Source organism: Petaurus breviceps, unplaced genomic scaffold, assembly GCF_028583685.1.
Source record: "Petaurus breviceps papuanus isolate PSGF00001 unplaced genomic scaffold, PetGlider_PUasm1.0 90195, whole genome shotgun sequence".
NCBI classification, from domain to species: domain Eukaryota; kingdom Metazoa; phylum Chordata; class Mammalia; order Diprotodontia; family Petauridae; genus Petaurus; species Petaurus breviceps.
Window position 1 is genome coordinate 342917 of NW_027187192.1, and position 13809 is coordinate 356725.

The window sequence follows — 13809 nt, forward strand, 5'->3', positions numbered from 1 at the left end:
TCTCTGTCTCTTTCCTCTCTGTTTCTCCTCTCTGTCTCTGTCTCTCTCTCCTCTGTCTCTCTGTCTCTGTCTATCTCTGTGTCTCTCTTTCTGTCTCTCTCCTCTCTCTGTCTCTCTGTCTCTTTCCTCTCTGTTTCTCCTCTCTGTCTCTGTCTCTCTGTCTCTCTCTCCTCTGTCTCTGTGTCTCTGTCTGTCTCTCCCTCTCCACTGAGCCTTTCTCCCGCATTTACAGGCTACTACTCCCTGCCCCAGAACTTAACCACAGTCCAAATGTTTTCCCACTTGTGGCTAGTGGTGCTGGTGGGAGTGGAAAGAGTAATGTCTTGGTATCAGAAAACCTCTGTTTGGTCTAAGCTCCAGCCTCGCCTACCTGCATGACCATGAGCTACTCTCTAAGGCTCAATTTCCTCATCTGCAGAATGGGGGTGACAGCCTTTCACTGTCTATGTCAACTGGTTGTTGTGAAGAAGTGTAGTAGAAGTGAAATATTTCAGCCTTAGGAGCCAGAAAACCTGGTTCTGAATCTTAACTCTTGGACTTCCTGCCAAGTATGACCTTGGGTAAGTCTCTTCCCTGCCTGGGCATCAGTTTCCTCATCTATTAAATGAAAGATTTGGATGAGATGTCTTTGGAGGTCCCTTCCAGCTCTGGAATTTGATCACCTACAAGACCTGTCTGCATTAATCCAGCTGGCCTGTAAAAGGGACACCATCTCCTCCTTCCCTACTCATGTCTGAACCTCTGATTTTCCCCAAGTGAATCATGCTTTGTAGCCCCAATAGCACCTGGAACGGTGCTAGGCACACCGGAAGTAATGAAACAGAACCCTGCTCACTTTCTCTGTGTCTGGGACAAGGACACATTCATTTTGCCCCTCTTGATTCTTTTTGAGGGTCTGATACTCGCTGTGTGTCTATGAACAAGCGACTTCAGTTTTCCTCATCTGCAAAATGGGGATAATGATCCTTGCATTTCATAGAGGAAAGAGGCACTTTGGAAGTGTGAACTGTACTTGCTAGCCTCATTCTGTTGAGGAATTGAGGGCATCACACACGTGTGCACACATATATGCCCACATATAAATATATGTGTACCACATAGACACATAGCTTTCTCAGTCTTCTGGGTTCCCTTGTATTTTGGCCAGAAAGGGATACTGAGTCTCAATGTGACTCATGTGAACCCAGTTGTCTCTGGAGAGGTAAAGGAGTCCAGGGATCCCTACCTTCCTCAGGCAACTACTGAAGAGAAGAGAGTTATAAAAAGCAGAATAGAAAAAGAGGAGGAGGAGGGAGCCCAGAGGATGTATGAGACTCTATAGTTCTGGGGGGAGAGTGGTTGGAGCAGAAAGATCCCTCCATGTCTAAGAAAATAGGAAATACAAAAGGGCCCCAGAGATGAGCGTAGGGCTGAGATGGCTGGTGGCAAGACTCTTTGTTCTCACCTTGGCTTTCAAGTTGGGGTCTGTGAAATGGGTCACTGGGTATTTCTCACTCTTCATCATGGACACCTTCACCTTCACCTTGGAGGATTTGGGGTAAAAGGTCTCCTGGGAAGTTTTTTTTGGGTCAAATGTCACCTTCCATTTGGCTGAAGAAAAGAAGAGAGAGAGTGGGAAGACAGAGGCAGGAACATGGGCCTTGTGTGGAGAAAGTCTTACTAATGGCTCATATCTCTATGCCACTCTCAACTTTCCAAGTATTTCCTCATACCAACAAAAGTGGAAATTTTTATTAAATTAATAATAAATGGAATATTTACTTTAAATTATTAAGTAACTTTTAAAAGTAAAACTAAATAATTGGCCTATTCAACTATTAATTAAATGAATCAAATTAATTACATAATTAGTTCAAATAGGTATCCCATTGATAGATGACTGGGATTTGCATGGTTGGAAGTCATGCTCACATCACCGAGTTCCCCGCTCTACCAAAGTTTAAACATGGGAAATTAAGGCTCAGAGAGATAAATGACTTGTTCATAGTCACACAGCTCACAAATGCAAGAGTGGGGACTGTTGAGGCCAAGTCACTCCAGAGCTCATGCTGTTTGCATCATATCCAGCTGCCTCTGGAAGGAGAGGTGCATGTAAGGCTTTCTAGGGGGGTTGCTAGTGATCGAGCTGTTAGCTCTGAGACAAAATGTGGAGGGGAGGACAAACTTGTGAAGAAATTCTAGGATGAGAAGGGGTTGATCCTGGAGCTCCAGCTCATACCAAACTTCCAGGGAGCCAGCAACACAAAGTTATAAAAAGATCTAGGGACGGCCAGGTGGCTCAGCGAGTAAGAGCACCGGCTCCAGTGTCGGGATGACCTGGGGATCAAATCTGGGCTCAGATACTCAGCACCACACCCAGAAATAACTGGCTGTGTAACCTTGAGCAAGTTACTTAACCCTGATTGCTTTTAAAAAAAAAGATCTAAAGGTTCTGGGGTTTCACTGTCCTAGAGAACTCTTGGTGTGGGAACTTTCCCACAAATACAGATTTCCACTCATTTGTAATTAGGGATAAGCAATGTGGAAATGAGGTAACTTGTCCAGGGTCACACAACTAGAAAGTCAGAGGAAGTATTTGACCCCAGGTCTTCCTGATTCCAAACCCAGTAACCAATCCAGTGTGTCACATGGCCTCCTATGGCCGGCAACAGCGGAAGGTGGTGTTCAAATCATGCTTTGAAACCGATCGTGGGTTTTACTTGAGTTCTCCTATTTTATCCCTTACCTTTAAGGTACACAGTATTGACCAGGACAAGCCTGGTCTCTGATGGCAGGCTCCTCAGGAGGTTGACAATCTTATTTTTGGTCTGGTTGGCCACCCATGAGTTGATCAAGGCCAAGTTCTCCCCACTGTCGTTGCTCAGAAGCATGGGCTGGCTGTTGTACAGGGTCTGGGAGGCATTCACAAAGTTCTTCTTTAGAATCAGGTCTGGGAAAATGCCAATGGGCAGGCCATGGTGAGAGGAGAAGAGGGAACCTCCTTAGCCTCTTGCCAGGGTAGCCTTCAGCTGAACACATGTATGGGCTAGTTTTTCTCTTCCTACACCAGAGAATAATGAGAGCTGGCAAGGGACCTTAGTCTAACTCTTTCGTTTCAGCACTGAGGACACTGAGGCACAAGGGGTTTGCTAGAGTCAATCAGTTAGGAGCAGAGCTGAGATAACAACAACATTATTGTTATCCTTTTCTCATAGTTGAGGGACAAGAAACCTTCATGGGCAGGATCTGAATGGATGTCTTCCTTCATCTAAGTCCAATCTTTAATCCTTTCTTTTCCTGTCCCCACACCCCTACCCTCCCAGTCTCCGTATTAACTTCATGTTTCACCAAAGCTGCAAGGTTTGGATTACAAGGTCTCCTAACTCCTAGTCTAGTGCTCAGCCCAACACACCCGCCTCCTCCCTGCCTTTCCCACTCCCTTGGGCTCACACCCAATCTTCCTAATGTATGCCACAAGAACCTTGGCAATCTTCCTGCCTTGCTTGCTGTGTTGATGCTTTGGTACCCTCCAAACTGGATCTCTAGAGACTGTGCCCTAGAGGAGCAAAGCCACTCAACTCTGGATCTCCCTTCCTGGGGCCATGATTGATGGGAGCCCACTCTATCTAGCTGGCACCCAATCATGCTCCTTCCCATCTAGCCTCCTGCTATGCTGTGGTCTGTATCTGGCTCCTGCCCCTTCCTCCTCTTACTCTGATAATGGTAGTCAAATGAACACTACCAATGCTTTTAGAAAGAGTATGTATGTCAACTGATTGCCCCACGACTCTACTCAACACCTCCGTGATTTCCCAGGTCAAGTAGCCTTTCCTAGCTACCACTGCCCTATGTGTTATCTCCCACCATTCTAATGTAAACTCTTCAAGGGCAGTTTTCTACTGTATTTCTAGCACCAGCTCTTGACACAATGTTTAGAATGTAGGAGGCACTTAAATGCTCATTCATTCACTGTCATACACAAAAGCCCTGCACTCTGGTTTAGCAATTCTTATCATGTCTACACCTCCCCATCTTTTCCACCTCTGGGACCTCAACAGATACTCAGGACCAATATCCAGCAGTTCCTGAGTATTGCTGAGAACGCTTAGAGCTCTTTTCAGCTGTGGGCAGCAGCTGACGCCTGTACCCTTGCTGATGGCCTCTCACCAGGACTGTGGAAGATCTGAGAAGCTGAGATGAAGCCACTGGATGATAGATTCTTCAGGGCTTGGTGGACACAGTCAAAGTCCTTGGGATAAGAGAGAACATCTTCCAGGTTTCCCTTGGTGGTGTTTCCAGCCCCTGGGGTAGATGAGACATGGTTGAGGATTAGTAACTGTTAGAGTGGAGGGAGTCAAGGCTAGGACAGGCCACAAAAGAGGGTCTATTTTCATGCTATATGGAGACTTCTTGAGAAGCCCTGGAAAAGGTCAAAAGCTGAAACTTCTCTCTTCCCAACAAGGCTAGAACCTCTTCCTTTTACTCTCCCACTCGGTGAACACCTCCACTCTTTCAGTTTCAGCTCTACCCTCTAAGTAGATGACTTCCCCAATCCATATTTCTCCCCTCCATCTCTCCCCAGTGCTCCAATGACACACTTCCAACTAGGTACTGAAGGTTTCCAGGTGAATTCCCTGCTGAGATTTCAAACTGAGCTTGTGTAGGGCCAAGCCCCCCATTTTCTTTATTACACTGGTCTCTCTCTTGAACTCCTCCAGTCCTGTCAAGGGTACCACCATCCTTCCAGTTACCTAGAGTTGCAACCTTGGAATTACCTTTGACTCTTTTTTTCACACTCAATCCTTGCATCTAGTTAACTGCTGAGAAGGCTCATTCCTATCTTGGCACTATCTCTTGCATACAGTCCTTCCTCTTCACTCCCCCCTGCATCAACCTATCTTCCACATTGCTGCCCAAATAATCTTTTTCACTTAAGTACTGCTAGGATCATGTTACTCCTCTACTCAGAAGCCTTCAGTGGCTCCCCATTGCCTAACAAAGAAAGCAGAAATATTTGATCCTGTTGCTCAAGGCCCTCTATGAGCCAGCTATAACCTCCACTGCTTCCTTCAGGCCTTAACTCCAGTTCTATTTTCTTATCAGAATTCTTTCCTGAGGCCCCCAGTTGCTAGTGACTTTCCTTCAAAATCACCTTCTATTTTGTATAGGCCTTGATATAAAAGAGTTGCATCCCCAGCTAAACTGTAAGCTTCTCAAGGGCAGAGACTGCTTTCCACTTTATCTTCATACTGTCAGTACCTAGGACAGTGCCTGGCTTCTGGTAGGTACAGTAATAAAGCTTGTGGACCTATCCCATAATACTCCCTTTCACGAAATCAAAATTCCAGCCAAACTGGACTGTTTTCTCAGACCCAGTAGGAGTTACCTTTGTAACGACAACAACAAAGATACGGTAAAGTACAAGAAAAAGAAGAAGCCATGTATGCAAATATGTGTCTCTCCACAGCGAGAATCCAGCACCTCTCTGCTAAGAAGCGAGACTCGCTTCCCCAGCATTCCTCTGAAGTATACATTGAGCTGTTCTCCATGCTCCATTCTCATCCTGAGCTCTGTCTGCATGGCTTTGCTCACACCAGCCATCTCCCCAGACTAGAATGGATTCCTACCTCTTCGTCTCTGTATCTGTTAAAGTCCCTCTCTTTCTTTAAAGCCCAACTCAGATGCTACCTACTCCATGAAGCCTTTCCTGATACTCCCACCTCGTTTTGAAATTTCTGGGCTTTGCTCTTTCTGCCCACGTTTTCACCCTTCATTGGCTTGTAAACTCTTAAAAGAAGATTCCATGCAGTATCTTACCTCAGTATCCTCAGTACCAAGCACAGTATCTTACAAATAGTGAGTACTTAATAAAAATTGTTTTGATGGGGAAAAAAATAAAAATAAAATGCTGTGTATCTATAATTACCAGGCTTGGCCCTGAAGAAGAGATATGAGGTGGGGACCTATGGGTGTGGAATGTCAGTCTTGGTCTATGTGGGGTTTTGTTTAGATGAATTACTTCCCCTCACACTTTCTGAGTGGGGAAGGGGAAGGGATTTATTGGGAAATGAAGGTGACAATCTCTCATTGGAAATTTAAAAAAAAGATGGCTGAATTGAATTGCTTTCCAGCTACTTGGCCCTGGGGAGGGAGGGGGGAGAGAAAAAAGAAGCCACAGGTCTGCTACCTATGGAAGGGTTGCCCTTTTGATTCTCCCTTTCCCACAGTTCATCCCTTCCTTTCCACTCACATGGCCAAAATCCAAATCAAAGCTCTCTTCAGCTTTCTCTCTCCTTTTCATAAAAAAGATACAATGCATCTACTTTTATTCATCTTAATCTCAATAGGCAATGTGGTATAGACAAAAGCTGGCTTCTGGGTCAAGAGGATCCAAGTTCAAATCCTGTCTCTGGACATGTGTGACCCTGGACAAGACACCTAACTTCTCACTGACTCTCTAAGGAGATATGTGGTAAATCAAGGGCCAGCCTTCATTGGTAAAGGAAATTCCTTACCAAGAGCTCCCTGCACCCATGAAATCCTCAGTAAGATAAAGATATATGTGTATATATGCATTGTATGCATATATGTAACACGTACATGTAAATATATGTGTGTATACATACATACACACACACACATATATATATATATAATGTATTTAGTTTTTACATGTCCATGAATTTCAAAAACATCCCTCCTCTCTACTCTGTCCATTGAGCTAGGTCTACTCGTCACCTCTTACTGAGGCTGTTAAAACAGGTTCCTAACAGTTCTCTCAGCCTCTACTCTTTGTCCTCTTCGGCCCATCTTTCAATGAATCACAGAATCTGAGTTGGAGGGGCCCTTAGAGACATCTCATCTAAGTCACACTTCAAGAAGACCGTCAACAACATTCTCAGCAAGGAAAAGTGGCCACCCAGCCCTTGGCTGGGGAAACTCTAATAGTAGGGAATGAGTAAGGGAATGAATGAAGCACACTTTAGGAGAGACAGGCTTTACCAGAATGCTCACGCCTAGTTCAGAGGGTCCAGGAAACACGAGATGGTACAGATCCCTACTCTAGAAGCTGGCTCTTTCCTTCTAGGCACCAGGTCTGTAATTTGGTGAGCTGCTTCCAGGTGACTTGTTGTGCCCTTTATACAGTGCTGGCTATAAAACAATTGCTGTGCTGTTGTGTTTGCCCTACGTTTTTGGAAGAGGACCGTGGCGTCAGGGAGAAGATGACCTGACTGGCAGTTGGCTTGGATTGGAGGGAGGGAGGGCTGGGCAAGGGCACCAGTCTCACTTTCTCCTCCAGAGCCATCTGGGTCCAGCAGCCAGATGTTCATCAGGAGGACTTGAGATGGCATGGGATGCGTTGGGAGACCCTGGTCCTTGTAGGCTAAGGTCTTTTCAAGTTCTCACTCTGAATGAGGTAAGCCCATTTAGTGAGTAGGCCTGGAAAGTTAATCAAGGGGTGACCTCTTTAATAAAGAAAAAAAATATCAAACTTGGAGGGGAAGATCCTCAGTGTTCCTGGCCAAAAGAGAAACATTTACTATTTAGTATTTACATTCACTCTGTGCTAGGAGGGCAGGGACCTATAGTCCAATCTATGAGCTCCAGAGTGAATTGGGTTTAAGGCTTGGTCTTTCAGAAAGAAATTTAGCCAGTCAACCCAAAGGAAAAAAAAGGCAGCTTTTGGCCATCAAAAGATACTGTCCACTGGGCAGAGCACTCCCAGGTAAGGATGGAGAAGAGAGGGAGAGGGAGAGGGGAAGGAGAGGTGAGGAGAGGAGAGCCTGGAATATCATAGCAACAGTTGTTTCCTAGGATAACCAGAGAGAACTGTAGCAAAGCCCCCAGCATGCTGGTTTGACCTCCTGTGCCAAGCTTGTGGAAGGCCGTGGATGAGGGTGGCATGGCCTGGACGGGCATGGATGGATTGCTATCTACATCATTGGAGTGATTAATCACATTGATGAAGTCTAGCGTCTGGTGGGCTGGAGTAACCCTAAGCTTTAGGTCAGCCACTCACCTCTCTGTAAAGGAGGCAGTGGGAGGATTATTATCATATTCATTTTAGAGATGAGGAAATTCAGGCATGATGTGGTTTGCTCATAACTAAAAAGTAGCAAAGCCAGGATTTGAACCCAGATCCAGTACTCTTTCATGTACTATTATGCTTCTCTGAATGTCCTTCTCTCCCTACCCCACACCTGTCCTTATTTAAATTATATTCCTCTTTCCAGGTCTAATGACATTGCTCCATTTTCCAAGAAGCTGACCTCACCAGCTGTTCATTCCTCTGGTCCCCTATAACACTTTGTTTGTCCCACTTACAGGATACTCACCATATGCTGATGCACACTGTAGTTATGTGTGTACATGGCTTTTCTCCTCTACTAGACTATGGGCTTCTTAAGGACAAGGATAACATCTTGGTATCCCTTGAAACTCCTAGCAGACAACACCACACACAGGCGGTGCTCAAGAAATTAGACGAACAAGAATAGGTTAGTAGCTGAGGCAATCACCTCTGTTTAGAAGACTTCCTCTTGGAGACATATTGTTATGGCAGTAGAGGGTGTGATCCCATACAGTATGGTTGAGATTGGGGCAGCCATGAGGATACCAGGGGTAGCTAAGATGCGGGAATATCCAGGGAGGCCCTTACCTAATAGGATGTGGGTGAGAAGGCTTGCAATGCCGAATGGGGAAAAGACCATATTGGAGTCTACTTTCTTCACTGATGAAAAGGTCTGATAAAGCCTCAGGGAGAAGTCTGTCAGGGCTTCCCCCAACATCTTCTCTGCTTCTTGAGTCTTGATCTCAGAGCAGGAAGTGTCAGGAACCAGGCAGGTAGGCTCAGGAGGGGCCTGAGTGGTTGGCTGGGAAGTTGGTTGAGTGGGGGGCTCTGTAGAGGATTGAGTAGTTGGTTGGGTCATGGATTCTGTGGAATCTTCTGTTGGTGTGTGAGTTGGGAGGTTGGTGGGAAGCTTTGTGGGATGTTCTGTGAGGGGCTCTGAAGGGGGTTTGGTAGAGGGCTCCACAGATGACTTCTTGCTTGACCTTGTGTAGACTTCTACAATCTCCTCTCCGGTTTTTTTAAATTTTGCCCCTTTCTGGAATGTGATGTGGCCTTTAGGCTTATCCAGATCAGCTTCTGACTCATCCTTTCCACTTGGCTGGGTCAATGATATGCCATTCTTATTTGTCTGCTCCTCTCTGCTACCATGGTCCACCTTCAAATACCCAGAAGAAAGGGAAAAGTTGAGTCTTGGAGACCTCTCTAAAGCCCGTGCATGGGAAGGCTCATATAATCAGCCTCAAATCAGGAAAGGACCTCAGAGACCATCTAGTCCAATTCATATCTAAAAGGGAAACCTCGTAAGACACAAGACTCCTTAAAAGTGGTCAAATAGCCTGTTTGAAAACTTCAAATGAGGGACAACCTGCTGTCTTTAAAGGCAACCCATTCTACCTTGAGATGACTCTCGTTGTTAGGAATTTAGTCCTGACATCGAACAGCCTACTGTAGTGTAAAAAACATTAGCTCCGGAAACAGACAACATGAGTTCAAGTCCCAGCTCTGCCCCCTCAGTCAAATCCCTGACCTTTCAGGTCCTTGGGGGGAGGAGGGAAGGTGGTTAGACTACATGGCCTCTATGGTCTCCTTCAACTGGAAGTCCATGAGCCTTTCCTAAATTTGTCATTTTGAAACTTTCAGTGAGGAATGATGGACCAGGATAGGCTCTCTCTGGGGACTCTTTCAGGTAGGACTCAATATATCAGCATGATCCTACAGGAGGTGGGGACTGAGAATGATGGGCCTTCTGTCTATCCTGTGAGCAGGAGATGGAAGGGGGCTCCAAAGCTCAAAGGCCCAACTCCAAAGAAGCATTTTCTTCCATTAAAAGCTAAACTTCCTTCCAGGTCTTTACTGTCCAGAGGCATAGCTGATCCACGGTCTTGTGTCACCCCCATCCCCCTTCACCTCTCACCCCTAAATACACATACACAGCTGGCCAGCCGCCCACCTTCTGGGGCAGGCAGATTTGTATCAGGAAAGGTCTGAAACCACACGTCCTGGCACATATTTTAAATGTTGCTTGAGCTCCGGGAGAACAGGAACTAAGGTTTTGTTTGTTTTTGTTTGATTCTGTCTTTTTTCTTCCCTGTACTGTACGAGACTTGTCCAAGGTCACACAGCTAGTCGAGGCAGAGCCAAACTTGAACTCGGTGACTGCATGAGGGGTGAAAGGAGTATTAAGTTTGCTGGCCTAAGTAACGGGTCCGAGTCTGGGCTCGACCACTACCGAGCTGTGTGACTCCGGACAAGTCTCTTCCCCTCTTGGGTCTTTTTTCCTCCCTGTAAGTAAATGTCGAGGTCGGATTGGATGATCCCAAAGGTTCCATGCAGCTCGCACAGCCTGGGATGCCCCATAGATCCAACGCGTCGGGGACTGCGCCACGGGGAGCTCTGTGCTCCCCGTCTGAACACAAAGAGTTCATCACGTGCTTTCTTCCCTACCCCGCCTCCTTCCCTCCCTCCACCCCCAGATTAGTGTGCGTTGGGGTGGGGGCACTTACAGAGGCTCGGGCTACTAGAAAGAGTAGCAGAAGGGTCAGCAACGGGGTCAGCCGGGCTGCCATCTGGGCGTCGCTGTCCGCTTTGACCTGCTGAACCAATGCCGGGGGTCCCGGGTCAGTCCCCCGCCTGCTGAGACCAAAGGGGCGGGCTCCGGTCCTGGGGCACTGGGGATTGGGGGTGGGGCCCCGGGCAGCCTCAGCCCTCCTTTCTCCTCATTCTTTCGTCCCAGATCTCTCTTCCTGGGCCTTCCCCTCTAGGGCCCCTCCCCTCGGTTTTGTTTTCCTGTAATCTCTTCCATTTCCCAGCACAGCTGGCCTTCCCTCTCCCCTACCCCCACCTCACCCCACCCCAACCCTGCACCTCCCCGCCTCCTCTCCGCCCAGGCCTGGGTCTCTGTCCATCTGTTCAGCGGAGGGGGTCCAGGCTCTGGCAGAAAACAGAAACTGGGCAGCAGGAGATGGGGCCCTGGATTAGGCGGGGTGGGGATGGGGTGGGGGAAGAGCTGAGGGGCCTGAGGGGCACAGGGGAGGAGGAGAGGAGTCGAGAAAAGTTCCAAGGAAAAAACCCTAGGGACAGCTGTGAGGATGAGACAGGATGGGTTGGGGCCTCTGAGAATGAAGAGGCAGGAGGCCATCCTCTCCTCAAAACCAGCACAGGTTACCTTTCCCACCTAGCCCAGCGACAAACCTGCTCCCCAGCTCCTGATCAGTGGGCAGCTTCAGAGAAGAGTGACCCCAGAGTCCAACCCAGATGGGGTGGAGAGGACCAGCCCTAGCCATGGGCTGGCCCTGGACACTGGCCTGGCCTGTTAAAAATTAAGGATGATTGATTCTGCTGTGATTTCCTGTAAATAAGGCTGGGCTGAAGGAGGACTTTGTGGGGGGCCCCAGTTTGTAACCTGCTGGCTGAAGGCCAAGGATGCAACTAGGACCCCTCTGGGTTGCACGAGGTCACACACCCAATATGGAAGAATCACCATTGCCACCGTTTGCAAGAAATTTGTTTTTCTTCACCAGGAATTCAGTTAGTGGAAAAGACACTGGATTTGAAGTTGAGAGTTCTGAGTTCAAATTCTAATCTTGCTTCCTACTACCTGTGTAAAGTTGTTTAACCTCTCTAGTCCTCAGTTTCCAAGTCTGGAAAACAAGATGGTTGGATCAAATGATCTCTTGACACTTTCCCTCTTAATTCTGTGATTTCCTTATCCTACTGTAAAGCAAAACCAGAGCACAGAACTTTGCTTGTAGTAAACCAGATAATCAAACTGGGGGGCTGGGTCCTGACCTTTGGATTTGTTCTCTATCTACCAGAGGAGATGAAAACAAAATGATTGGTTCTCCAAGCTCACCCACAAAGTGTGGCTCAATGTCAGTGAATAAACCAAGGTACTGGCTCCCCAGGGAGCTGATCAGTACCTCTGGAAAGATATCTGCTCTGGTGGCCCCTCTGCCCTTCATTTAATCTCTGTGTATCCCAGTATTCACTGCCATTTGAGAAATGGAATGGGAGGCCCTATGTGGCCTATTACGGGTCAATGTCCCCAGTAGATTGGTAGAACCAGTCAGAGGTTGTGCTTCTAGCTTTTAATCCACCAGTACTGGTTAGGCGCCTGCCAAACTTGTCATACTTAGTGACCACTACTCACTCTTTCTTGGTAATTCTCATGGGGACAAACGATGCTATCAGGAGGAACACAGAAATCATTGCTGAGGATTGCCAGGTTTGGGACTAAAACCAAAGACCTTCAGGAAAATGGTCAGTTAAACATACAGGAATAATAAGTATTTGACCTAGGATGTAATATACTTAGCAATGGTCTGTCAAAGTATTTATTAGGAGACTTACTAATCTGATCAAGAGAATTTTTCATGGAAAAGGGGAGAGAGAAGGAAAATTGCCCACATATATCTACGAAGCCTGGTACCAGAGACAGGAGCAGGTATAATGTGGGAAGAACTGTAGAAGAAGAGGGCCAGTAATTCACAGAGGGCCAGTATCCAAGAAGAGTACCAGCAATACCTGAGTAGCCTTGGGCAAGTCATGTCCCTTCCCTGGATTTCATTTTCCTCCCTTGTAAAATGAGAGGGTTGGAATAGATGAGCCCTGTGGCTTTTCTTAACTCTAGATCTAAGAACCTATGATAACATGAAGGAGTTTGCCTGGTACTGACATTTCAGGTACTGACATACAAATGCACAAATGCATAAGGAACTTGGGGAATTAGAGATCCAAATGCAAGGAGGCAAAGTTGCTCATAAGCATCATTATGCCTTGTTGGGATGGGACTCTACTGGAATATGACTCTGGAAGGATATGCCTTATCACAAAGAAATAGATCAGATAAAAGGGACAAGGAAATAATGGCACTGGAGATGAGGAAAATCCAAGAACCATAGCAGAGAATATTTGGGGGGAAATCAATATGGGGGAGAAACAGAAACTATATTGCTAAGAGAATGTACTACAGAATGATGGAACAGAGGGAGAGATTCGTTGAAGAACTTGGGGAACAGATCAGAAACCTGGAATGGAAGTGTGATATAGAAGTAATGAAGGGCTTCAGTTATCCAGGTATCCTTTTGAGCTTTCTCCCAAAGCCAAACCAAGAAGCTTAGAAATTCCTGACTTGCCTAGATTTGTTTGTCCTTTAAAAAAATGGGGGAAGTGCCAAGGAGAAGTTATTCTGAATCTAGTTCTGACCAGTAAGGAGGAAGTGCAGTGGAAATGATGGCAACTTCGGGGGAAAGTGACAATTCTGTTATGAGAGAAGAAAGTCAAGTGTAGTCTGTTATTGGGAGAGCAGATTTCAAAGGGCTCAGGGCAGGGGTAGGTAGTATCCAATGGTTTAATAATCTGCAGAATTCAGCCTAAAAGGGATAAGAAGCTCTCTTGATTTCTTTCCTCTTTCTTTTTTTCCCTCCCTTGGGGAATCTATTAAACTATACTGAATGGCCTCAGGATTTATGAGGACAGGTTGACAAATATCATTAATGAAAAGTAAACTCAGCAGCAGGTTAAGGTTGACAAGAGAACATCTGATGGGTATCAGAATAATAACTCACATTTCTTTAAGTGCTTTGAAATTAATAAAATTAGCTTTCTCACAACAACTCTGTGAGATGGAGAATGCAAGAATTATTCTCATTTCTTAGGTAAGGAAAAATGAAGTTCATAGAAGGGAAGTGACTTGGCCTAAGATTGCACAACTAATAATTATCTGGGTTAGGATTTGAACTCAGGTGTCCTGACTCCAA

At 46.3% G+C, this 13809-nt stretch overlaps 1 protein-coding gene across 2 annotated transcripts in view; it reads right to left on the bottom strand.

Annotated features, from left to right (window-relative positions):
* The window catches only part of SERPING1 (serpin family G member 1), a 16739-nt gene extending 5390 nt beyond the window's left edge, over window positions 1-11349 (bottom strand). The window contains exons 1-6 of one of the 2 annotated variants that reach the window (XM_069107683.1): window positions 11243-11349; window positions 10555-10644; window positions 8639-9206; window positions 4147-4281; window positions 2726-2929; window positions 1445-1590 (exon numbers count right to left, since the gene is read on the bottom strand). In XM_069107683.1, the coding sequence (XP_068963784.1) occupies window positions 1445-1590; window positions 2726-2929; window positions 4147-4281; window positions 8639-9206; window positions 10555-10617 (1116 nt within the window). In that variant the 5' untranslated portion in view covers window positions 10618-10644; window positions 11243-11349. Of the gene's footprint in view, window positions 1-1444; window positions 1591-2725; window positions 2930-4146; window positions 4282-8638; window positions 9207-10554; window positions 10682-11230 lie in introns of both variants that reach the window. The other variant, XM_069107684.1, reaches the window with a different exon arrangement.
* Window positions 11350-13809: the final 2460 nt, after the last annotated feature.